At 42.6% G+C, this 25,125-nt stretch overlaps 1 protein-coding gene across 7 annotated transcripts in view; it reads right to left on the bottom strand.

Annotated features, from left to right (window-relative positions):
* The window catches only part of Rnf216 (ring finger protein 216), a 121,542-nt gene that overhangs the window by 92,088 nt on the left and 4,329 nt on the right, over window positions 1-25,125 (bottom strand). For 3 of the 7 annotated variants that reach the window (XM_039089364.2, XM_039089363.2, XM_039089366.2), the window contains exons 2-8: window positions 17,783-17,918; window positions 13,487-13,617; window positions 10,515-11,324; window positions 9,053-9,129; window positions 6,507-6,609; window positions 4,811-4,975; window positions 160-274 (exon numbers count right to left, since the gene is read on the bottom strand). In XM_039089364.2, coding sequence (XP_038945292.1) covers window positions 160-274; window positions 4,811-4,975; window positions 6,507-6,609; window positions 9,053-9,129; window positions 10,515-11,324; window positions 13,487-13,617; window positions 17,783-17,849 — 1,468 coding nt within the window. In that variant the 5' untranslated portion in view covers window positions 17,850-17,918. The remainder of the gene's footprint in view (window positions 1-159; window positions 275-4,810; window positions 4,976-6,506; window positions 6,610-9,052; window positions 9,130-10,514; window positions 11,325-13,486; window positions 13,618-17,782; window positions 17,919-25,125) is intronic. The other 4 variants (XM_063271261.1, XM_039089367.2, XM_063271262.1 and 1 more) reach the window with 2 other exon arrangements.

Genomic DNA, 25,125 nt, shown 5'->3' with positions numbered 1-25,125 from the left:
GCCACTGTCTGTATATTGTGATGTGCTGTTCTAGTCAGTCAGTCTGATGCCTGCTGGGCCTTTGCAAACCTCAGGTTACACTGCACCCCACTTCAGTGACCTCAAACAAGGTACTAGATTCCAACTTTATGTGCTATCGCCACGTTCAGCGTCTATTACCTTGTTCAAATTTGAAGTCTATGAAAGAATACTGATTCATTTCTTTCCTCTTTTTCCGCTTTCCACTGGTTTCAGGTGATAGCTCCTGCCATTTTTTAATGGCATCAGAAAAGGCCTAAAAATTGAGAAGGGTAAGGTTACCATCATAAAGAACAAGTACACAGGAAGCAATCTTTGAGTTTCATATTCCCTCACAATGCCAGCTCTGCCCAGTGTGACACCACCAAAATGCTTTCTAACAGATTAAATGGTGACACAAGGAAATCTAAGCTATCCATGCATAAGTACAACTAATTATATGAATACTTGTGAACAGCCTACTGAGTGTTGTTGGTGGCAGTCCCTGTCTAACCCCCAATTAAGCTTCCCTCCCCACACACCAAGGCTCTTCACTGTATGTGGCAGTGTGAAGTCCTTAGACCAATGTCCACTTCTTTCCTTCCCAAACCTGGCTTCATCATGTCTTAGATCTTTCCTAATAGCACCTACCAAGGTCTCGTTCCTCTGTCAGCTTTCAGCCCCACCCCTCTTTACCTCTTTGAGGTCAAAGAGCCATGAGATGCTATTTCACCTCCTACCCCCCAGGGGCATAAACAAAACTGAAAAGCCAGGCTTTCAACTCAAATTCTATTCGGCCCAAATACTAATAAGAGGGCAAGCATCCCTCAGCGTGAGTCCTCATCTCCCTGATTCTGACCTCCTTTGCAATAGGCATGTGCTAACTCTTTCTCATTCCTTTGCAGGCCCCCTTTCCCCCACAAAATGTGAGCCTAGTCTACTCAACATACCCTCTAGGTAACGCAGGTTTGCCTTCTGCAAACTGTTAGCTCTCAAAATTCCAGCCACTTCTCTAACTTTTTCTGTCCATTCAAATATGTAACATTTAGCTGTCTTATAAACGCTACTCATCAGAGTGGCATCTTATTCCTCCCTTGCAAACCTGGGTTGTTTTTTTTTTTTTTTCCAGTTTTCCTCCCTCTAGCCATGCTACATTCTTCTATGCCTGCTGTGAGGCCCTCTAGAAACAGACTGTATTTTCTTCTTTCAGAGGACATCTCAGTCATGAGAGCATAACTATTTGCTTGCTTCTCTGCTTCACGTTATTTCTTCTACCAAACTGTGAGCCTCTGGAAGAAATGTTGCATAGGTTTCTAGTGGAAGGGCTAGCCCAAGTCAAACCTCAAAAAGGCTAGATTTGCCGACAGTACAGTCTAGAATTGATGCTCCCTTCTTTGACAATGCCGCCTCATACAAATCTGGAGACCCCAAAGCCTGCTAAGGGTGACGCCCATCATGCTTCCTTTCTGCTCTCCTTTGGGTGTGGAATTTCCCCTTTCTTCTTTCTGGAATCTCCAAACCGAATGAACCAATCTTAAAGTCATGACTTAGTGCTCAGGTGTTAGAAAGATGCCTTAGCAGTTAAGAACAATGGCTCTTCTTAGAGGACCAGGATGTGATGTACAGCACCCAGATGCAGGCTTACAACTGACACCTTCTTCTGACCTCCCCAGGCACCAGGCAAGGATGTGGTGCACAGACACATATGTAGGTAAAATACTCATATACTTTTTTTTTTTATTATTAATGATTCAGCCATTAAAGCAGAGGTGCTATTCAGAAGGTGAGCTCAGAGATCCTGAATAGTGGTTCACTGGCTTGGTATTGAAGAGAGGGAGAAGCTCCAGCCTGGAGCCCTAAGCAGATTGTTCTCCATAGCAGTGAGAAAGTCTCACTTAAAATGAACATTCAGTACTTGTCGGGAAACCATTACCTTTTAAAATGTTGTGCTGTTAGTTAAAGGAGTCTCCAAATTCTCACTTGAACAGTTGTATTAGAAACCAGCACTTCTATTACACTTGGCCAAATGCCTAGTTTACAGACCAGATGTAATCAGATTGCCTTGTGACCAGTGTGCACCAGGGCACATAGGTTTCTTTCCTGCCTCTTGGGCTGTGGTGAAAGTATCTTTCTATCAAGGCTCTGCTCTAAGTGACCTTTCTTCTTTCCAGGTCTCTTACTTGCCTTGAGAGCACTTACCACACTGTGTACCCAAACAGACTAAAAGCTCTTTGGAAGAAAGCTAATCTGTGTCCTATTTTCTTTTCTTCCTTCCTTCCTTGTTCAATAGTGCTGTGGATGAACATAGGACTTGTGCAAGGCAGGCCACCAGTTTCCCACTGAGTTCCACTTTTACACTATCTTCCTGCTCCACTGAGGCTCAGATCTTAAGGAGCAGCCTGGTTGGTGCACGCGTAAATAAGGATTAAAAAGACTTGCTAGGAACAACAGGAGCTCAAAAATAATATTCTTTTAGCTGTCTAATCCTTTCCCTGAATTTACTTACATGTATAAATTAAACATCTGCTTGTGACAGTTCTAAAGCAGTCAGTCTGGTAAGGTTTTTAAGACATCTAAAACAAGGGCCAAAGTTGCCCTAAGAGATACCTAGAAGACCTAAAAGGGGAAAAAAAGAAGAAAAAGAAAAACAAGAGAGAGATACGAAGAAGGGGTGTACACCTATATTTTCAGCACTTGGGGGCCAAGGGCTGCTAAGGCAGGAGGATGATGAGATTCAATCTAATGGAGGTTACACAGCAGGACTCTGCCAAGAGAGGGGGGTTGGGGGGGAGAGAATAAGAATGAATGAGTATGAGGAATGGGACACTAGGCATGACGATGCCTTGAAGACCCAGGGACAGAAAGAAAGCTTGTAGAGAGGAGAGGTAAAGGTGGGGACATGCCCCATTCAAGATGACCACTAAAGCCACATGGTGGAAGTCTATGAAGCCTGGGGAAGTGGACACCTAGAGAGAGACTGACTATAGAATAGATTAAAAGATGGCCTGCTCCACTAGAGGGTTTAAATGTTCATTTGATATTCCTGGTGCACGAGCTAGGGCAGGCAATGAAGAAACTGAACAAGATAGTCACATTACAGCAGAATAACCAAAAAAAAAAAAAAGAGAGAGAGAGAGAGAGAGAGAGAAAGAAAATCAAAATTTCAAGCTGGTTGAAGTTCCTAGGCCTGAGCATGCAAACCAAGACAGGTGTCATGCCAATCTTGGATGAATCTAGAAACAATGACGACAAGAACAACAAAGCCTCTGCACAGACAGAGAAGAGTATTTCCTAGAGGAATTTCTGGGAGGAATTAACTGAGACTCCCTGTAGTGGGTAGTGCCTTCCAGAACTGGCCCAAGGGAAAAGCTACTGGCTTTTGCCCTCTTGCCTCTGAACTTCCTGAAGAATGCATCTAGCTTGCTGCCATTCTGAATTTAACTACAAAATCCCCTACACCACTCAAGAAAGAAAGCACCGGAAAAGAGTACATTGTTTACCTGAACAACAAATGTATTCCATTCCCAAAGTAAATCCTGAAAACAGAGATTCTCCAAAAAGTACACGTATAAAAGAGGGTGTGCGAGCCAGGTTTAATTCCAGCACTTCAGAGGTGGTGGCAGGAGAATCTGTTTGAGGCCAGCCTGGCCTACAAGCTAATTTCAGGCAAGCCAGAGCTACACAGTGAGACCGCCCTCTCCAAAAGCAAGCAGGGTGAGGTGGTGTACTCCTTTACTGCCAGCACTGGGGAGGTAAGCAGAGGAAATCAAGACCAGTCAGTCTAAACACTCTCCAGGCTACACAGCAAGACTGTCAGAGAGAGAGATGTGCATGTGTGTAAGGGCTCTTACCACAATGAGAGAACTGAAAACAGGTTTCAAGATGATTGATTAAATATAAGCCTGTGCTCAAACCATGATGGCAAATTCGACAAAGCAGATCAAAGAATTTAGCTGCCTCAGAGAGCAGACACAGCCCCAACCTGCCATGTTAAAACTGCATGCAGGCATTTAAGCCATAGTTGATTTTTTTAGAAGCTTATTTTTATTTTATGTTATGTGTATGGGGGCTCTGCCTACATGCATGTTTGTGCACCATGCACATGCAGTACCCAAAGAGGCCAGAGGAGGGTGCCAGATCCTCTGGGACTGGAATTACAGACATAAAGTTATGCTAGGGCAAGAATGAACTGAGACTGCATGAGCAGCGCCAGTCAGGTCACAGGTTTACCCTGTTATCTAGTTCATCTACAAGAGAGCCTGTCTACACTGCGAGAAACTGAAGCTCAGTGTACAGTGGACATCTGTGCAAATCTCAGGGGGAAGTAAAATGACCCTTATGTTTATCACATGTAAGATCTATAATTTTAGATAAAATGCTGAGGACACGGGAACCAGCTAGTAACACCTAGAGGTACAGATGACACAAACCCGGACTCTTGAAACCTATAGGATCAAGACAAAAGAAAGCAGGAGACACTGAGAACCTAGAGACAAAAGACTTACCAACCAACCAGAAGCCCTTAACTTGGAGCTTGGTACAACTGAACAAACTATGAACCAGGCAGATACGGGTCACACTCCAGGCACCCTGCTCTTCTCAGAACAAATATCATCGCAAAGGGACTTTTGGAGATTGAGGTTTCCTGCTCTAGGTGGCACTTCTCACTCAGTGATTCCTAACCAGCTCCTACTTCCCCTGGCAAACTCTGAAGCTTTCTGCCACCACAGCCACCTCAACCTCTGTAATCTATAGCTCTCCCGTCTCTTCAGGACAATCAAAGAACGAGCCCAAAAGGAAGCCCACGGCCTACCTTTCGGGTGATTGCGTAATGCCCTTTGAGCTCGTGCAGGGCCCACTTGATGTCCTGGCTGCTGAGCATCTTGAAATCAGCCATCAAGAGGTCAGCAGCTTGGATGAAGCAGCGCTGGTCAAGTGGAGTCAATTTGGAATAGTCAAAAAAGTCTATCTTAGGCAACTGAAATGAGACAAAAAGCATAAAGTTAGAGGTGAGATAGCACACTCATCCAAGAGGAGGACGAGGGGGATGACAGAGGCTGGCTCTAAGGCCTCAACAGTGAAGAACATTTGCTGTTTTTCCAGAGAAGCCGGGTTTGGTTCCTACAACACACCTTCGGCAACTCACAGCTACCTAAAACCACAGTTTCAGAGACTACAAGGCTGTCTTCTGGTCCCCACGGACCAGCATGCACACCATGGTGCACACAAACTCATTCCCTACCCAACAAAGAATAACAAATAAGATGGGCACTGACGGCACACATCTTTAATCCCAGCACTCAGGAGACAAAGGCAAGTAGGTCTATCTGAGTTGGGCCAGCCTGGTCTCCAGACCTTGTTCTAAGACAGCCAGGGCTACACGGAGAAACTCCGTTAGAAAAAGCAAAGCAACCAATCAACCAACCAAATCTTTAAAACAGTACATATTACAAAAAAGACTCTTGCCTGGGCTCATAATTACTTTGTAGGGTGACCAGACTAAAACAAAAATGAAGAAAAAGTACATTATCTGTTAATTCTGCACTAGAAGGCTGAGGCAATGAGGCAGGGGTGGGTGTTGGCGACAGTTGTTTTGGTCAGTGCAAAGCCAGCAGAAATTAAACATTAAGAATCATGGGGAGGGGGGGGTGTGGTTGGGGATTTAGCTCACTGGTAGAGCGCTTGCCTAACAAGCACAAGGACCTGGGTTCAGTCCTCAGCTCTAAAGAAAAAAAAAAAAAAAAAAAAAAAGAATCATCTGGGGTGGGGTTTTTTAACCACATAACACACTCAACATTAGTGGTAGATCACAATTATTGACTAAATATTAAAGTTTTGAAACTTTTGACATCTTGATATGAGATTTGGCTAAATGGGTTGAACACAAATCTTTTAAGAATGGCTATCTATGGGCTGGAGGGAAGGCTCAGAGGTTGAGAGCAGTTCCCAGCAACCACATGGTGGCTTCACAACCATCAAAAGTGAGATCTAGCGTCCTCTTCTGGCATGTAGGCACATGTGCAGGCAAAACACCTGTACATAATAAATCTTAAAAAAAGAATGGCTACGTGCATGCTGAAGTATTTGCAGGGAAGTGGTTGTTTTTGCAATTTAGGATGGAAACATTCTAAGGAACAGCAGTAACAGACAGCAGTACAATAGAGTAGTACACCAACAATTCACGTGAAGCATTCAACTTTTATATAAATCCACAATTATAAAGCATTAAGAAAAACAAACTATTAGAACAACACAAATAATACTGGCTAATTCTTTTCCCTTAACTTGCTCTGCAGAATTAAAGGCACAAGAATTTGCTTAATTCTTTATGGGAATGGAAAGATTTCAAAAAGGAGCCTTCAGGGAGTCTGCAAACATTATGAAATGTTATTTTTCCTGCTTGCCTGTAAAGCCCTGTGTTAACAGCACCTCTTGCTGTCAGCAGGATGACCCGGAAAGCAGCAACAGAGCAGAACAGATCCAAGTGGCAAAGCCACAGGAATACTTGCCTTCACATCATCCTGGCTGGCAAGCAGGCTACTGCTGGGGTGGATAAGGATTCGGTCTTCTCTCTTTGGATAATCTGGATTTTCCAGGAGAAAATTACAAAGTCTGCAAAGTAACCCACACAATGTTACATAGTACTTTCCAAAGCCCAGACTTGCCCACTGAATCACAAAATACTTGAGGGGAAAATGTCTCAGAGACACAGGACAACTAAATTATCAAGGAATTAAGATGTACCAAGTTGGGGGGTTGGGGATTTGGCTCAGTGGTAGAGCGCTTGTCTAGCAAGCACAAGGCCCTGGGTTCAGTCCCCAGCTCCGAAAAAAAAAAAATAAGAAAAAACAAAATAAACAAAGATGTACCAAGTTGGGGTTGGGGATTTAGCTCAGTGGTAGCAAGCGCAAGGCCTCAGCTCCGAGGGGGTGGGGGGGAGATATACCAGGTTGGCACATTCCTGTAATCCCTACACTTGAGGTCGAAGCAGCAGGAGAATCTCAAACTTGACATTGTTTCAACTTAGGGGAAAAGAGTTAAGATATAGTATCCATGACAAACTAGCAAATAACAAAGACCAGGACAGCAGCCCTCTGATTTCATTTTGCTAGAAGTGATGGTGCACAAACATAACCCCAGCACTCAGGAGGCTTAACTCCCAACCACTGAAGCTGCACGGGAAGACTCTACTCAAACAAAACAAAAACACTGAGCACACTGACAGATGCAGACTCCTCTGAGCTTTAACTTCCAGAGGATGACACTTCAAGGAGTACCACCTAAACTGCACAGAACAAGAGTGGAGAAGGAAAGTGGCCACTCCTCAAGGAAACTATGAGCACATATAAAGAGGAGAAAGTGCACAATCAAACACATTTGCGATCAAGTTCAATTACTGAGCAAATAAATGAACTCCAGAACATCAGTGTCCTTTGCATCCTGTTGTGGTAAAGTAAGCTTCTGGGTACTGCGTCAGTCTCAGCTTATCAGCCAACTCCAAGACTGATCAGCAGACCATGTCTTCTAGGACAGACTCTCTTAGTATCAAGCCTGAGGCTTCCTCTACTCTACATCACTGTTGAAATGCTTCAAGCTAAGATGAGATAGCACAAGCTAACCCATGACGACGCACCAATGTCAAGACTCAAGCAAAGTCAACTATCCAGGCTCTTCACTCGTAACCAAGCCAAGTCAGAAGGCTGGACAGAAGGCCAGCACAGCAGTCAGTGCGGAGGCTGGCCTGGGTGGGGCTCAAAAGCAGAAAGTGTGAGCTCATAGGGAAGTAAGCTTTCCTCTGTGTTTTGCTCCTTTCCTTGCTATGGCAGATTTGTAGAATCAGCTCCCTTAGATCTCTCACCCATTTCCTTTCTTATCCAACGTCAGTAGTGTGTCTCTTAACAGTATAACAGATATGGCAAGAAGAGAACAGAGAAAAGAAGTCCCTTTCTAGGGTCCTCTTCTCACCAAGATGCCAGTAAGAGGACCTACAAGGGGGGATCATATGTTGGAGACAATGAGAAGCTGCAAATAGTGGCATACATTGTTAAAATCCCAGCACCCAGGAGGCAGAGGCAGCTCAATTCCAGGTTAGCCAGGGCTACACAGTAAAACCTTGCCTCAAAAAATAAATAAAATAAACATCATTAAAAAGGCATGAAAAGTAGCTGCTAATATTTTTTCAAAGTCTACTCCAAGGCCTGTCTTTCCCAGTCTGTTCGGGTATAAAAGAGTTTTATCCTTAATCAAATTCCCTGAGGCTAAAAGAACAGTGAGCTTTGAGGCTGGGAAGAGATGGGGAAGTTAAGTGTTCAATGGAGAGCCTCAGTTTAAGATGATACCAGTTCTGGAGATCAACAGTTGAGAGCGCTATACAGTAATGGGAAATGTGTTTAATAATACCATTCAACTATATGTTCAAAAATAGCCAAAATGTTACCTATACTTTACCAACAAAAAGAGAAAGAGGGGGGGCTGGAGAGATGGCTCAGCGGTTAAGAGCACCCGACTGCTCTTCCAGAGGTCATGAGTTCAATTCCCAGCAACCACATGGTGGCTCAACCATCTGTAAAGAGATCAGATGCCCTCTTCTGATGTATCTGAAGACAGCTACAGTGTACTTATATATAATAAATAAATAAATCTTTAAAAAAAAAAAAAAAAAGAGAAAGAGGGAGCATGGTGGTGTGAATAGGGATGGCCCCCATAGAGTCATGTGTTTATATATGCTTGGCCTATAGGGAGAGACGCTATTAGGAGGTGTGGCCTTGTTGGAGAAGTGTGGGTGAGCTTTGAGGTTGCCTATGCTCAAACCATGCCCAGTAATAGTCTCTCCTTGCTGACTGAGGATCAAGATGTAGAATTTTCAGCTCCTCCAGTACCATGTCTGCCTCCTGCCATGATAATAATGGCCCATACCTCTGGAACTGTAAGGCAGCCCCAATTAAATGCTTTCCTTTATAGGAGTTGCCTTGGTCATGGTGTCTCTTTATGGCAATGAAACTAGGGGTGGGGTGGGGGGTGAGGGGGCTGGCAGCAAGCATGGTAGAATACTTACACATTCAAATCATAGTAATTTTTCAAATGAATTATCTCTTCAACATATCCATTTGCTACGTCTGGAAATCTTGCTTCCTAGAAAGAAAGAAATATTTATATTTTGTTCCTTAGAATGGATTTGAAGATAATAAAAATCAAATAGCAGAAAGTATACAAATTGCCTTAAAACCGGAGAATGGCTGTAAAGCAGCCCTGTGCCCCTAGAGCTGCCTATAATCCTAGTACTTGAGAGGTAGAGGCAGGTGGATCTCTGAATCCAAGGCCAGCCTGGTCTACAGAGTGAGTTCTAGGACAGCCAAGGTTACAGAGAAAATACTGTCTTTAAAAAAAATAAAAACACCCCCCCCAAAAAAAACTAGCAACAACAACAACCATTAAAAATGTATATAGGGAGGTTGGGGATTTAGCTCAGTGGTAGAGCGCTTGCCTAGCAAGCGCAAGGCCCTGGGTTTGGTCCCCAGCTCCAGGGGGGAAAAAAAAATGTATATAGGGGCTGGCTGGAAAGGAGGTTCAGGTTAAGAGCACTCACTGGCTGCTCTTCCAGAGGACCCAGGTTCAATTCTCAACATCCGCATGGGAGCTTACAACTATAACTCTAGTTCCAGGGGATCTGACACTTTCACACACACATAGACACAGGCAAAACACCAATGTGCATAACTTAAAAATAAAATTTATATCTATAGTGCATAACTTAAAAATAAATTTTATATCTGTCTATCTATCTATCTACCTACCTACCTATCTATCTATCTCTTACCTACCTACCTACCTTCCTATCTCAGCTCCTAGTCCCCAGATCAGATGGGGCCTACAAAGACCTTTAGAGGTCATCTACCCTGTCCACTCTCCATCCTTCGAACAAACACTGAGAATACAGGCCAGAGATCAGAAAGGAACATTCCCTACACCTGCCTTCAAACTCACCCCCTACCCCCAGGGTCAAATAAAAAGACCTAACAAATTAGGAGACTTAGGGAAGGCAAGCAATAGCTGATCTCAGAAAACAAAGGCCTGCTTTGCTCTCTACTGCAGATATCCTACAGAATCACGACTATTAAGATGACTGATGCACTGGAAACAGAATGTAACTTTATTCAGCTCTCAGAGATTTACAATACTCACAAGAGCTACTGGTTGCTGTATTAGATGGCCCAGAGCTAGGAAATATAATAAACAGGAACATAAGGCCTTGACAAACAGGAGTTTACAAGAATGACAGCATCAGGCTCCATTAGGTACAACTAGCACCAAGAGCCCTCCCTGGAGGTAGAGGGCACAGGCTGGGTTGTAGGCTGTCTAGCTATCTGGGTTCCTTTCTTTCACCCTAGGTATGTCCTTCTTTGGAAAATAAAGCTTACTTATACAACAAAGCATCTCTTTACTGCAATGACAGAAAACAAATGTATAGTATCAGTATTAGTAGCATAGCATTCTTTAATAAAAAGAAATGACCTTACCGTTTCTTTCACTAACAGTGGAATGAGCTCTTGATCCCCTTCAGCAGCTTCTTGTCCCCACACATTTGCCAAATTGGCCTCCTGGGGTCCTGGCAGGGGGTAGGCAGGCCCAGGGTCTTCATCAATTGCTAATTGCTGGTCTTCAAGCTCTCCTAGAGGATGGGCTGGTTGTGGAGAAGCGGGTCCTGGAATCCCCTCCTGCTGGGGTTCTGGCCTTGGAAAAGCTGGCTCCGGGAAATCATGGCGGAAAAACATTGGGCCCATTTCTGATTCAGAATGTCGCTCTTGGGGCACAAGCTGGTTTGTTCTCTCCTGAGGCTGTGGATTCAGAGCCTGGAAGTAGGGATGGTCAAGCCAGTACTCTTCTTCAATTAGCTGCTCATCTACTGAGGCAGCTGGCTCACCAGGATTTGATAAAAGATCTGTCTCTGAGTCTTCAGATAATTGGTTCTGAACTTCCAGAGGCTCACTTTCTGAAAAAAGAAGACCATTTTCTCCCAAAATAATGACTTTCTGCTCCAGCCTGGGGCTGACAGTATTGTCTGCTGTCTGCTTATTGCTTGGTCCAGGTTTGGCTTCTCCTCCTTTTTTCTCAGTCTTAAGATCCAGAAATCCACCACATTCATCCTCAGAATCATCCTGTGCCCCAGAATCAAACAATGAGTTGTTACAAAAGGAAAAATAGCTGTGGGTATCTGCTTCAAAGTCTGCTCTAGATTTTCTAGGCCTTTCTTCTCCCAATCTGTTCAGATCTTGCCACTCGGCAGCTGGTTTGATGAGATTGGGCCGGGATGTCTGAGGTTTATGTGTCTAAGAAAAAAATGAAATTTTAATAATAAAAATTCAATGTCCTTCCTGTATCTATGCCTGGTTCTGGGCTTGTAATGAAAGGATAAAAAACAAATAAAACCAGAAGCATCTCAAGGGAAAAAAACTATCCCATTTTTTTTTTTTTTAAAGGTAGGGAGGCTCAGAGTACACCTGGCTGGCCTTGAACTCACAGAGATTTATCTGCCTCTGCCTTCTAGGTGCTGGGACTAAAGGTCTGCAGCATCATAAATACCATTCACATTTATTTTAGTATTGAAAATTGATTATGTCCAAAGTAGAGGCTAGAAAGACAGCTCACCAGTTAAAGTGTGATACATAAAGCACAAGGACTTGAGTTTAATGCCCAGCATACAGACAAAATACAGGGACAGTATATGTGTGATCCCAATGTCAAGGAGGCAGAAAAATGCAAATTGCAATGGCCTCCTGGCCTGCCAGTCTAGTCAAAACGGTAAGTTCTAGGTTCGCTGACAGACACTGCCTTTAAAAAGCAGGTGGAGAACAACAGAAAATGACAGCAACCCTCAAGATTTTCACATGTGTCTGTAAGTGAATGAACCCTCACACATTGGTCCACAACCGTAACATACGCGGTCATGAGCGTGTATAGGCAAGAACATAGAGAAAACTAGAAGCCAGTGAGAATGTAAAGTAGCAGAACCACTGGCAGGATACAACAGTTTCTAAGTGATGCAGCAACTCTACCTCTTGGCATACACAAACAGAATGAATACATACAGTCATACGCAAACTTTACATGAATGTTTACAGCACAACTACATGATAGTCAAAAGGTACAATGCGAAAGACCATCATTGGTTGTATACACAAACAAGATATCTGCAAAATTCCCAATTACACTGAACCGTAAGCCACTGATGAGGTGATTTAAGAGCATGCACAATGTGCTTCAAGCCACTAAGGTATAAGGAGAGGTAACAGGAACATGCAGCTGGGTGCATGCCTTTAATCCAAGCATGCAGGAGGCAGAGGCAGGCAGAGCTCTGCGAGTTAGAGGTTAGCTTGATCTAGTGAGAAACCCTGTCCTGAAAAAAAGGAAAAAAAAAAAAAAAGAGGCTAAACACAAAATAAAAAAAACTAAAGCAGTAAAGGAACCACTTAAGAAATGAAGTCTGTCAAACATGAAAAAGCAGAACTACAAAAGACCAAAACAGAAAATAAATGCAAGTACCACTAGGTACATTTCAGAGTTGTGTCTTGGGTGAAGAAAATGAGTAAAACCAAGAAAATGAACTAGAAAAATGGCTCAGTTGTTAGAGAACACTTGATGCTCTTCCAAAAGACGAGTTTGGTTCTCGGCACCCACATCAGGCAGTTCATAGATGCCTGTAAGGCCACCTGATGTCCTCTGTGGCCAAGAGCACTTGCACACATGTGGCATTTGTTCTCGCAAACACATAAAAATAAAAATAAACCTTAAGAAAAATGATTAGAAAGAAAGGAAGGGAAAACAATGGTTAGTTTATAAACAGGAGAAATCCCAGTATGGTACCATGCATTCCTAACCCCAGCACTCGGAAGTGAGATGAGTCTGTCATTTCTATAACAAGTTCCAGGCCAGCTGAACTATATGAGACCCTGTCTAAAAAGAAGAGGAAGGAAAAAAAAAAAAAAAGAAAGAAAAAAAAGAAAAAGTGGGACTAAAATAATCAAAATAGAAAGGGAAACTGGGGGGTTGGGGATTTAGCTCAGTGGTAGAGCGCTTGCCTAGGAAGCGCAAGGCCCTGAGTTCGATCCCCAGCTCCGAAAAAAAAAAAAAAAAAAAAAAAAAAAAAAAAAAAAGGGAAACTGGAAAATCTACAGAAGTAAAAAGAATAGACTTTAAATTTTTTCCATATATTCAAAACCATGAAGAAATAAAACTCAAACTATTTTCAAAAAGTCAGCATCAAGTTCATAAAAATGCATAAGTCGGGGTGGAGGCACCTGAGAACTATGAAGGAATTAAGTTGTTATAGTAAGGCGCACTATATATACTATGGGTTAACTGTAAAGAAGTGAGAGTAGTAATGTGGTAACAGAAGGAGAAAGGGCACAGGTCACAGAGAGGGTTAACACTAAGACACAAGAGGCAGATGGGAACAGGTTGTTTTCATTATGGACAGTTTGAAAACACTCACTTCTGTCAGGATGACATCATCATCCAGGTCGTCTTCCTGTTGCTCAGTAGCCGGGGTAACCAGCATTGGAATCCCTTCCTCATCAGAGGAGTCAGATATGGTGATGGGCCCCTCTCTGACAGCCATCCACTCTACAGTGAGGTAGAAAGCATGAGCTCACTCAGTTGGCCAAGCCTCAGCAGTTAACTTAGCACGACAGTGCACACAGCCTCAAGGAGTAAGAACTGCTTCCATGCTGATTTTGCCAATAACACTGAGAGATGCCAGGCAAAATGTATCAACTTTTTCTATGTTAGGGGTTTGTTTGGTTTTGGTTTTGGTTTATGGCATGGTTTTATGCTATACCCATGGCTGGCTGGCTGGCTTGATACTATGAAGACCAGACTATACTCAATCCTCCACCTCAGCCCTTGGAGTACTAGAAATACAGGCACTGAATCTGTTCAAAAGAATCTGTTTAGTTGGGTACATCGATGCACTAGGAAGATCAGAAGTTCAAGGCCATCCTCTAGGCATAGAAAGATATAGAACCCAAATTGAGGGAGTGATACTTTGCCTCAAAAAAACAAACATGGGGTTGGGGGATTTAGCTCAGTGGTAGAGCGCTTGCCTAGCAAGCGCAAGGCTCTGGGTTCAGTCCCCAGCTCCGAAAAAAAAAAAAAAAAAAAGAAAAACAAAAAAACAAAAAAACAAACATAAACCCAAGTCTCCTGAATGAGCTATGTCCTCAGGCCAACTGCAAATGTTTTTCATATATGAAATTATTTTATTATGACATTGTCATAGAACTGCCAGCTTTTAGAGACTCCCCATATATAGTTTTTGTAGAAATGAGACTGATTTGTTAAACAACTACATATGAAAGGATGCTCAAAAATACTAATATATTTACTTAAGATTTAAAAATCAGTTTACTTTATACAGACTACTTAAGCAGACTTTTCCATTTGAATCAAACATTTAGCATCCACTGAGCAATCATCTGGCATCTAGGACACTGGGCAATTTAAGTTACCTGCTCTCATTTTTATAAAGAAGCCATGCAGCATTTTTTAAGACTTATTTTATTTATTATGTATACAGCATTTTGACTGCACGTATGCCTATAGGCCAGAAGGCGGCACCAGATCTCATTATAGATGATTGAGGGGCACCATACAGTTGCTGGGAATTTAGGATTCTGGGAATTATGAGGATTCTGAAGGAGCAGAATCTCTCAGAGGAGAAACCAAGCTCAGGTCCTGCTCAGCGGGCAACTTTACTCACCGAGCCATCTTGCGAGGCTGCAGAGCTCTCAGGGCTAGGCAAGAGCACTGCCACTGAGCTATATCCCCAGCCATGACTTTGCTTTTATGTTTGTCTTTCCTTTAGACAAGGTCTTGCACTGTAGTTCCATTATGTATGGAGCTCACTGTGTAGCCTAAGCAAGCAAACACTACAAATCAAGGGCTCGGTTCCACAACCATGGAACCCTGACAAACCAGGAAATAGTTCTACATCTTTGCAGGCTCCTTGTGCCTTTTCCCACCTCCACCCTCTATCCTACTCAACTCTACAGATGAGGCTTGGTTGGTTGGGATTCCTGTGTCTCACTTTCTTGTAAATTGCATGCCTGGGATACATCCACACTGCTGTGATGACAGTTCTCTTTGCTGCATGTGAATCTGCTGTGAATGTACCATAAACAATTCATTCTTCCTGTGATGGGCATCTGAGCTGGTGCTGATGTGGACTATTTTGGATACTGCTGGTATGTACATGCTTTGAGGTGCTCCTTTCAGTTGGGGACAGTCTGGGAATGGACATTCTGAGTCACAGAGTAAGCACATGTTCAATCTTGGGAAACAAACTGTATTGCTAAGCTGATGCAGCAGACACAGGGTCTGCTATTTGGGCCTTAACATTTGCTGATCCCTAACCTGTACTCCTAACTCCCCAAAGCTTTGCTATACAATACATGTACATTTTTATGTATTAAGTTTTCTCTAAAACATGGATTTACTTTGGGCTAATCTGAAGCCTTTTGTTATGTTTTGTGAGACATGATTTCTCTGTATATCCTTGACTGTCCTGGAACTTACTCTGTAGACCACACTGGTCTTGAACTCAAGAGATCTGCCTGCCTCTGGAATTAAATATGTGTCTCAGCACTGCCAAGCCTGAAGTCTATTTCACATATACAAGGATTTTTAACAAGAACTTGGGCTGGAGAGATGGCTCGATGGTTAAGAGCACTGGCTGCTCTTCCAGTGGTCCTGAGTTCAGTTCCCTGCACTCATAGGCTCACAACTGTCTATAATGGGATTTAATGCTCTCTTCTGTTGTGCAGTCATACATGCAGACAAAACACCCAAACATGTATATAAATAAACAAATAGATAAATCTTAAAACAACTTTGTAACTGATTCATGTCAATTCCAATATGCTGCATAAAAGAATTCTACCAAAAAAAGTGTACTATAGTTTGTTCTATGTATAGGGAAGTGAATAGTAACACAAGCAGATCAGTGACCTCTCGAGGTCAAAATGGTGTGAGGCAAGACAAAGAAGAATCTTCATAAGGTAGCAGAAATGGTCTGGTCACAATTCTAAGGTTTCGTGTTCATTTTTCAGAACTTTTCTTTTTCCAGAATTCTTGAGGAAAAAACTTAAGAGATTGGCACAATAAATACTGCTAATGTAGCTGACATAAATCAACTAACTCTACATACCTGACAAACATCCTCAAAATAGGTATAATGTTTATATTTGTTGAAAAGAATTAATTTCCAAAGTGAATTTTCCAAAAGGAAGTAGTTCGCTCGCCCCCCGCCCATCCATCCATCCATCCATCCATCCATCCATCCATCCATCCATCCATCCATCCATCCAGTGTTTTTGAGACAGGGTCTCACTGTGTAGCTTTGGCTGTTCTGGAACTCTCTATGTAGACCAGGCTGTCCTTAAACTGACAGAAACTTAGCTGTTTCTGCCTCCTGAGTTCTGGGATTAAATCAGGTGCCACCGCAACTGGCCTAGGAGTTTTGGAAGAAAATTCTGTGCAGTTATATTTAAGGCCCAATTTAAAAATTCTAACACTAATTCAGTATGCATTTATAAAAGTCAGGAGATCCCAGCTAAGCTCTCTAACTTTCTAGTTATGACTATGGTCACTGCCAAGCTGTCATCCAGTGCTAACAAAAATCATAAACTCAGTTTTTCTTTTGTACCTGTAACTTGTACAGTTTGCATGGTTGTTTCCCCTAAATTTACTCACTTAATAAAGTTTCTTACACTTCAAACATGCTGAAGGAATTATATGACTTATTTTATACTAGGAAAAAAATCATCTTCACAACGACAAAATATCAAGAGAAAAAACAAAGCTAGCTTAGCCTCTTCATGGAATTTGTACTCACAAGAAGGGACTGTATTAAGGATTCTCATAATTTACCAATATGATTTCTTTCTTTCAGATCAAGTATAAATAAATGTATGTTCAGATTTAACAGAAAATGTCACATACCTTTAGGAAATGTATGGAAATGCAGGACACTCCTGCTCTTTGCAAATGAATGAACTTGTCAGAAATTTTAAGGACTATAAAACAATCATGCCCTAACATTCTCTATAAGGAAGAGCAAAAGGGCACTGTCCATGGTATCTTGGAGCTGACCCACCCCAGGTGCTCCTGTGTGATCTCCATTCCCCCAAACCCTCGCACAAGCAAATATCTACAGTATGAATCTACTTATGACTGCTGAGGCTGTCAGGAAGGACTGCCGGACTAGTCAGATTCCTGAGAAGGGCTTGACCTTTTCAAAGAAAGAACATGTCCCCGGAAGACTGTTGCCTCCTTGTCTAAGGAGAATATCTTGCAGTTTATAGAGATTCACCTTATGTCCTTGGGCACTTCCCAGTACTCCCCCCCCCCCCAAGCTTCAGTTCCTGCTTCAATGCCTGCTTCAGAGCTTTAAATGCTGTACATTCCTCTCAATAAACAGACCTTTGACAAGGACACTGCTTGGTCTCACTCCTCTTTCTCGCCCGTTCTCCCGCAGGTATGGGTCCCCTTCGACCCCCACAAATAATGGGTCCTCGCTGGCGGGGGCATGAGTCATTAAATTCCATTTATGCTACATGTATCATTATTTGACATTATTCTAGTTTGACATTTTATGCCTAAAGGTCTTAGGTCTAACAGTGGAATCGCTGGGTAATAAATGGTACTAAACAGGTTCATTTCGAAGAAGATAGATAGTGCTACCACACTAAAGAAAAAGTACTGGATAAAGGGAGAAAGGACAGCAACTCACCCTTCCCCCGGTGGCAGTGAAAGTTGTTCAAGTGAATGACCTCCTCTTGGTTGTTTCCCTCTGCCATTTTCAAATTCAGATATAAACGTATGTGATTGCTAGAACCCAGACATGGTGATCATCTGTTCTGTAGGGTCTGAAAAGGAAGAGAAGACAGCATTAACATAGGTGGCACCAGCCAGGTAATGGTGGTACACAGTTTTAGTCCTAGCACTTGGAAGGCAGATAAGTGGATCTGTTAAGGCCAGCCTGGTCTACAAAGCAAGTTCCAGGACAGCCAGGGTTGCACAGAGAAACCCTGTCTTCAAGAACCAAAAACCAATCAACCAACCAAACATACAAAGAAGTACAGACCTAATATCCTTCCAGTTAGGTGGCTGAGGCAGGATGACCATCAAGTTTGGGATAGAGTTCAGTGGTAGAGCTCTTGCTTAATAGGGATAAGAGTCTAGGTTTAATCTTTAGTACCGAAAAATAATAATAATAATGAAAATAATTTTTGCATTACAGTCCTTTCTTTCATTTGTGGGTGGGGTGGGGTAGGGTGGGAAGGAGATTGACACAGGGTTTCTCTATGTAGCCCAGGCTATCCTGGAATTTTCTTCATAGACCAGTTTGGTATTTAAAGGCATGTACCACCACATCCTGTGTGTTACCGTAGTTTCACAACATGATTTAAATTCACTACTTAAGTGTTTAAATAAAATCTAGCGGTCTCATAACAAATTTTGAATTTTAAAATTACTGAATGACAAACTGAAGTGTTAGAGAATTCAAGGCCTCACATGTGCTAGACATGCAATCTCTCTACCACTGAACTGTACCCCCATTACGTACAGAAATATAAACCTCTTTTTTGGCTTAAAAAACTTGGTTTGTTTTGTTTTGTTTTGTTTTGAGGCAGAGTCTCTGCTGTGTAGCCCTGGCTGGCCTTCAACTCAGGCAACTGTGCTACTTCTGCCTTCTGAGTGCTGGGATTAAAGGTGTGCCGTGCTTTGCACGGTTTTTGTTTGTTTGTTTGTTTGTTTGTTTTCTTTTTGAGACAGGGCCTCACTCAGTACCTAATGTAGATCTTGAACTCATGGCAATCCTTCAGCCTCACTTCTGAAATACTGAGATTACATATTCCTACCTAGAGAGACTAATTTATAATGACAGAAAATCAAAAGCTGCTTTGTGGGGCTGGAGAGATGGCTCAGCGGTTAAGAGCACCTGACTACTCTTCCAGAGGTCCTGAGTTCAATTCCCAGCAACCACATGGTGGCTCACAACCATCTGTAATGGGATTCGATGCCCTCTTCTGGTGTGTCTGAAGATAGCTCCAGTGTACTTATATATAATAAATGAATAAATCTTTAAAAAAAAAAAAACAAAAAAACAAAAGCTGCTTTGTGGAAGGAAAGGTAACCACAAAGAACATGAAGAAACTTGGGGGGCGTGAGGGGAACAATAGAAGTGTTCCGGAGCTGGAAGACGTAGTCTATTACATGAGCCAACTGCATGCATCAGTAGAGGGAGATTAAGCTGACAGTGGGTCCAACTTTATTATTATGGGTATCTTCAATTACCTGTTCACGTCTGTTGTGAGCATTATATTGGAAAGAATGTTAAGGAGAGGTTAGTCATAAAAGACAAACATTCTACCACACAAGTGTCAGAGAATTCAGGAAGCAGAAAATGACATAAAGCAGTGGCTCTCAACCTATGGGTCCCAATGCCCTTTGGGAGTGCAGGGGACAAAGCACCCTTTCACAAGGGTCGCCTAAGACACTGAAAAACAGGTACTTGTGTTATGGTTCACAACAGTAGCAAGATCACACATATGAAGTAGCAATGGAAATAATTTTATGGTTGGGGTCACCACGACATGAGGAAAACTATTAAAGGGCTGCAGCATTAAGAAAGTTGAGAACCAGGGGCTGGGGATTTAGCTCAGTGGTAGAGCGCTTACCTAGGAAGCGCAAGGTCCTGGGTTCGGTCCCCAGCTCCGAAAAAAAAAGAACAAAAAAAAAAAAAAAAAAAAAGATATTGGGAGACCACTGTGTGTTTCTACCACACATTCAGTCAAGAGTCAGTGTTAGCAATCTGTTCTCTGTGGTGGTTTTCAAAGTCGAACTTTGGGCTGGAGAGATGGCTCAGTGGTTAAGAGCACCCGACTGCTCTTCCAGAGGTTATGAGTTCAATTCCCAGCAACCACATGGTGGCTCACAACCATCTGTAAAGAGATCTGATGCCCTCTTCTGGTGTATCTGAAGACAGCTACAGTGTACTTATATATAATAAATAAATCTTAAAAAAAAAAAAAAAAAAGAAAGTTGAGAACCACTGATGTAAAGGGATATTTTAAAGATAATGGCAGGATTTTTTTCCCTGAGTCATCACAAATTGATACATTTATTTCATTATTTGTTGATCAGTTTTGCAGAAACAGATGTCACTTTAACATAATTGCAAGGACACAAGCAGGCAGCCCATCCTCTAGCTGAGTAGACCCAGGGAATATTCTGTCATAACCTCAAGGACCTGGGCATGCAGTGAGATAGTCAGGAAGAGCAGCAATTTGGCACACTGCATGGCAAGCCATGGTACAGACTAAGACTGGTGGAGCTCTGAGCTGGACAGGACAAGCTCACTGGTGAGTTACTAGGAGGATGCAGAGTGTGGAAAAGCCAAGCTAGAGCTAGGAGAGCGAATGGCTTCTTTTCAAGGTTCACTTTGGCTTCACTCAGTCCTCACCTAGGAGGAAATAGCCGCAGGGTGCGCGCACCTTTGAGAAGCTACAGGCGGAGATTCAGATCCACAGCTGCCTGATTCTGAAACACACTTTCCTCTGTACAGGAAACCACCTGAGGCGACATCTGCTCAGTGGCTCAGAGAATGATATAATGGTGTCCAGAGTAAATAAATTGCCTTTACATTACTGAGAGTGGGGGAGGGGAGGAAGAGACGAATAGACAAAACACCATATTCTCCTTAAATTCCCACCATTCCTGGGTGGAAGACCCAACCCAAAAGACCCCGATAACCCGCCTGCATCACAAAGGTCACCTGAGCTATTAACATCAGCTTCTCCAGGCCTTGCTTGTAGCCAGAGGCCAAAGGACTTTTAAAAACTGCTTGCCGCTGCTGCTGCAAGAGTCCTCTGAACTTTAAATGTCTATAGGACTGCCTGGCTGTGGGCTCTGAATTCTCAGATTTTGGAGTTTTTTATTTTTATTTTTTAATATTTGTTCATGATTCAGTAGACATCTTCTTCAATGGCTCTTTTAATAATCTGCTGAATTCTCCTAGGCTTTTCTTCAGCAGAGTGGACCTGGACACTGACAGTGCTCATACCACCCCAGATGCCCCTAGTTGGGAGCTGCTAGTAACAAAGCAACAAGTAGCACAGAGCCCCCCCCACAGCAGGCCATGTCCAATTCCCAGTGCCATCTCTGCTTAGGATGCAAACCTAGACTCTGCTTTCTGTTATTCTCAGGCAGGGTCTCACTGTGTAGCCCTTGATAATGGCTTAGATTTCACTTTGTAAAACAGGCTAGCCTCAAAGTGACAGAAATCTGCCTGCTTCTGCCTCCCACGGATTGGGACTAAAGTCATTAACATACATGGTTAGGATTATTTTATTATTTGTTTCTTCCCCCCCACCCCCCCCCCCCCCGCCACATGAAGAGGTTTAATGAGAGAAGAGTAGAAGAGCAGAAAGGCGGCCGGCAACAAGCACATGGGAGGTGGGGGGCGATGGGGAAGGGGACAAGAGCAGCGAAGAGAGGGTAAGAGCTTATTTGTTTCTTGACTGAAAATACAACTATTTAGCGTGAGTAAAAATAAAAACATGCTAAGTGTGTCAAATTCCCACTTCTACTCTTTATTGTGACAAGAGCTGTAGGCTGGGCCTTTGGGAGGTTGTTAGCTTTAACAGAAGGCTATGGGGTGAAGCCCAATTATGGTTTAGCACCCTCAGAACCAAAGGAACCAGACAGCTTAAGTATTTCCTTCACCACGGACTGAGGGAAAAGGCAGTTGTCTTGTGATTCCAGAGTTAAGACCTCATGAGAGCTAACCAGACTGGCAATCCTATTTTGAGACTGCTAGACTCCAAAAACATTCAATGAGTGAAACAAGTCTACATTTTGGGTAGCCAATGATCACTCCAACTTAAAACCTTTTCCTAAAATTGAAGTTAAATTTTTTAGACAAGGATGAGGTGGTATACTGAGGGAGTGGTGTTCAAGTAGCTGGATTATGATCCTTGACCTTGTGGGAGAAGGTCACAATGACAAACTAAGGGTGCGGTGTGAGGCCTTTCTAACTACTTACTTCCCTTGCATTAACTAGTGTAAAGAGATTGGCTTTATTACCACACTGCAGATTTTCCATTCCAGCCATAACTCAGCATGTATAGACCAACTTTTAAGCCTTCTTACATAAAAAAACATTTTTGAGGGCAATAAAGAAAAACCACAAAATAGGGTTTCTCCAATCTTTGAAATTTTCTCACCAAAAGTAATTTGGACAACTACACCTTCAGGTTGTGGACAGGAGATACACAGGATCAGCCTGCAGCATTTTGTCACTCAGACATTAAAGCAGCTATCATAGACTAGTGGTTAAGACTGGGTCCCGTCAGAACAAGAAAACAAGGCTGGAGCAGTTCCCACTGACCTACAATAGATCATCTTTACCTTCAATAAGAGTAAGTGTTGATCTGGCATGGAATTCTTCAGTGTGTATAAATTAGAGTTCATAACTTTGCCTGTTCTGTATGTGTGGAGGCCAGACCTTGGGTGTCACTCCTCAGGTACTGTCCATCACTGGGTTCTGTGACAGGCTCTCTCACTGAAAACTGGGATTCACCAACATGGCTAGGGTGGTTAGCAAGCAAACCCCACCACTAGGATAACACTGACTGACTGCTGCTGCAGCCTTTTACAGGAGTGCTGGGATCAAACTTAAGTCCTTATGCTTTCACAGCCAGCACTCTACCAACTGAACTACCCCACTAGCTTCTCTAACATTTAAAGGTCATGTTCAGATGATGAAAAGCAAAAGATATATAATCTAGCAAAGGAAAGCTGAGTGTGGTGATCCCAGCATTTGGGAGGCCAAGGCAGGAGATTCAAGGTTATCCTCAACTACAGAGAAGTTTGAGGCCGGACCAGGCTCCTTAGACCCTGTCTTTAAAAATAGAAACAAACAAACAAAGGTAGAGAAGGAGGGAGGGACTAGAACTAAGGTAGAACAAGAGAGAAGAAACTCACTGGGTGACATTGGTGGCAGTGGTGTCACACACCTTTAATCCCAGCACTGGGGTGTGTGTGTGTGTGTGTGTGTGTGTGTGTGTGTGTGTGTGTGTGCAGGCAAATGCAGATCAGCCTGGTAAGTTCCAGGACAATCAGAGCTACATAGTAAGACCCTGTCTCAGAAAACAAGCAAACCCATAAAGAAATAAACATAGAAATTAAACCAACAGACTGGTAAATAGGGGCAAATAATTTGACACTCCCTTACTTTTTCTACATAAATTATACACTGGGTACCAAATAGAAAAGTGGCTTCTTTCTATAAGTATTCTAACTAAAACAAATAAAATCAATAAAAAGATCACCATTTTTCAGCCTTCAATGAACTGCTAACTCTAGACAATACCACTGGCTACTAGAGAAACTGCTATAGGGACAAGATTCAGTCCCATCTAAGGAAAGAAACATTACCTCACTAAGCCAACAGAATCCAAGTCTGGTCAGCCACAGTTTAAAACAGAAGCCAGCAAAACTTTTTGTCACACAGTACTTACCAAGAGCAAGACACGTAGAGAAACAGTCATCTGGGAAAATGATATTTTTTTTTCCTTTTCTTTTTTTCGGAGCTGGGGACTGAACCCAGGGCCTTGCGCTTGCTAGGCAAGCGCTCTACCACCGAGCTAAATCCCCAACCCCTGGAAATGATATTTTAAGGCTTAACAAATATTTATGGAGACTGGGACATTCAACAGTAGATAAATTCTAAGGAAAAGAATATAGGGGGGGAAAGCAAGAAATGTCAAAGATTCCCATTTTTAAATGGATAAAATTACACAATAACATCTAAGAACACTGACTTGAGTGACCAGACCTATACTCTTGAAGTGAGTAAGAGCCTAATGGACTTAGTGGACAGAACACTAGGCAGGCAGACTTGGGAGAGCAGTTCCTGAGGGTGGGCGGGCGGGCAGGGTCCATTTCCAGCCCAGGGGTGGCTTTGAGTTCACTATGACAACGAAGCTACACATTTGCTTGATGGGTTTTCTACATAGATGTTTCAAAAAACAATTTCTGATTTCTAAAATTGCAGTTTCATCTCAACACCACAGTACGTGTACTTGGGACTGTCTCTAGCAAGTCACTCTCACTTCTCTACTGATGTCACTCTCCTGGTTTCTCTTCACACATAACCCTAAAGTCATATATACTAGACAAGTATGTCTAGTACTTGTGTTCCAGAATACTGTCCATAAATAAACATGCCTGTCATGTTGCAGCACCATTCCGGAGTAAAGAGGCACTCGGATTATTTAGTTAGCACAGGGTCTCAGTAAGACCCACACTCAAAACAAATGCAGACCACACTCAAAACAAATGCAGACTCCTGTCAACAGAGTAAACTGTGGCTTAAGCCTTTTGGGGGGTAGTTTGTGCTGTTGAGAGGAAGCTGAACTAGAGTTCAAATTATATTTTCCAACCAATGGGAAACAGAACAATGACAGCTACACATTAGGAAAATCAGCTTTGCTACTATGGGGAAAGTAGGGACATTTTGAGCCAGGAAATCCAGCCAACAAGAGGCAGTCAAGCCTGAACTAGAGATAATGGTATAGGTGTGGGGGATGAAGGGAAGGGCGTGTTGGGGGGGGGCAATGATGAGGGGCAGGGCACAGGTATTGAGTACAGAATTAGTGGGGTTTCGAATTGGCTATCAGGGCAAGAGAAAAAAGGAGTCTAGGTTGACCTAGATGCCGAGACCAGGCTGTATCATATCAGAAAGACTTAAGAACCAACAAACAAGATGATGAGTTCAGAATTAAAATACAGGATACTAATTTTAATATACAGACAAGTGAAATAATTAAGGCACGATAACATCCATATTTACAAATATTAGTGTATACATAATGATGACTTTAAGCAGTTTAAACAAAATCTAGAAATCCTACTACCAATGTTTTTCTACACTAGGATTCACACCAAAAATTAAATTCAGTCAGGTTAGCTAGCTAAATATTTTGTAAAGTTGTTTATTTTTATTTCATGCATACAAACCTTTGTCTGCACGTTTGTATGTGCATCGTGTGTACCTAGTGCCTACAG

The sequence above is a fragment of the Rattus norvegicus genome, chromosome 12, assembly GCF_036323735.1.
Source record: "Rattus norvegicus strain BN/NHsdMcwi chromosome 12, GRCr8, whole genome shotgun sequence".
In the NCBI taxonomy this organism is placed as follows: domain Eukaryota; kingdom Metazoa; phylum Chordata; class Mammalia; order Rodentia; family Muridae; genus Rattus; species Rattus norvegicus.
Note: the sequence above shows the minus strand (reverse complement) of the source record. Positions and strands in the feature narration are given on the sequence as shown.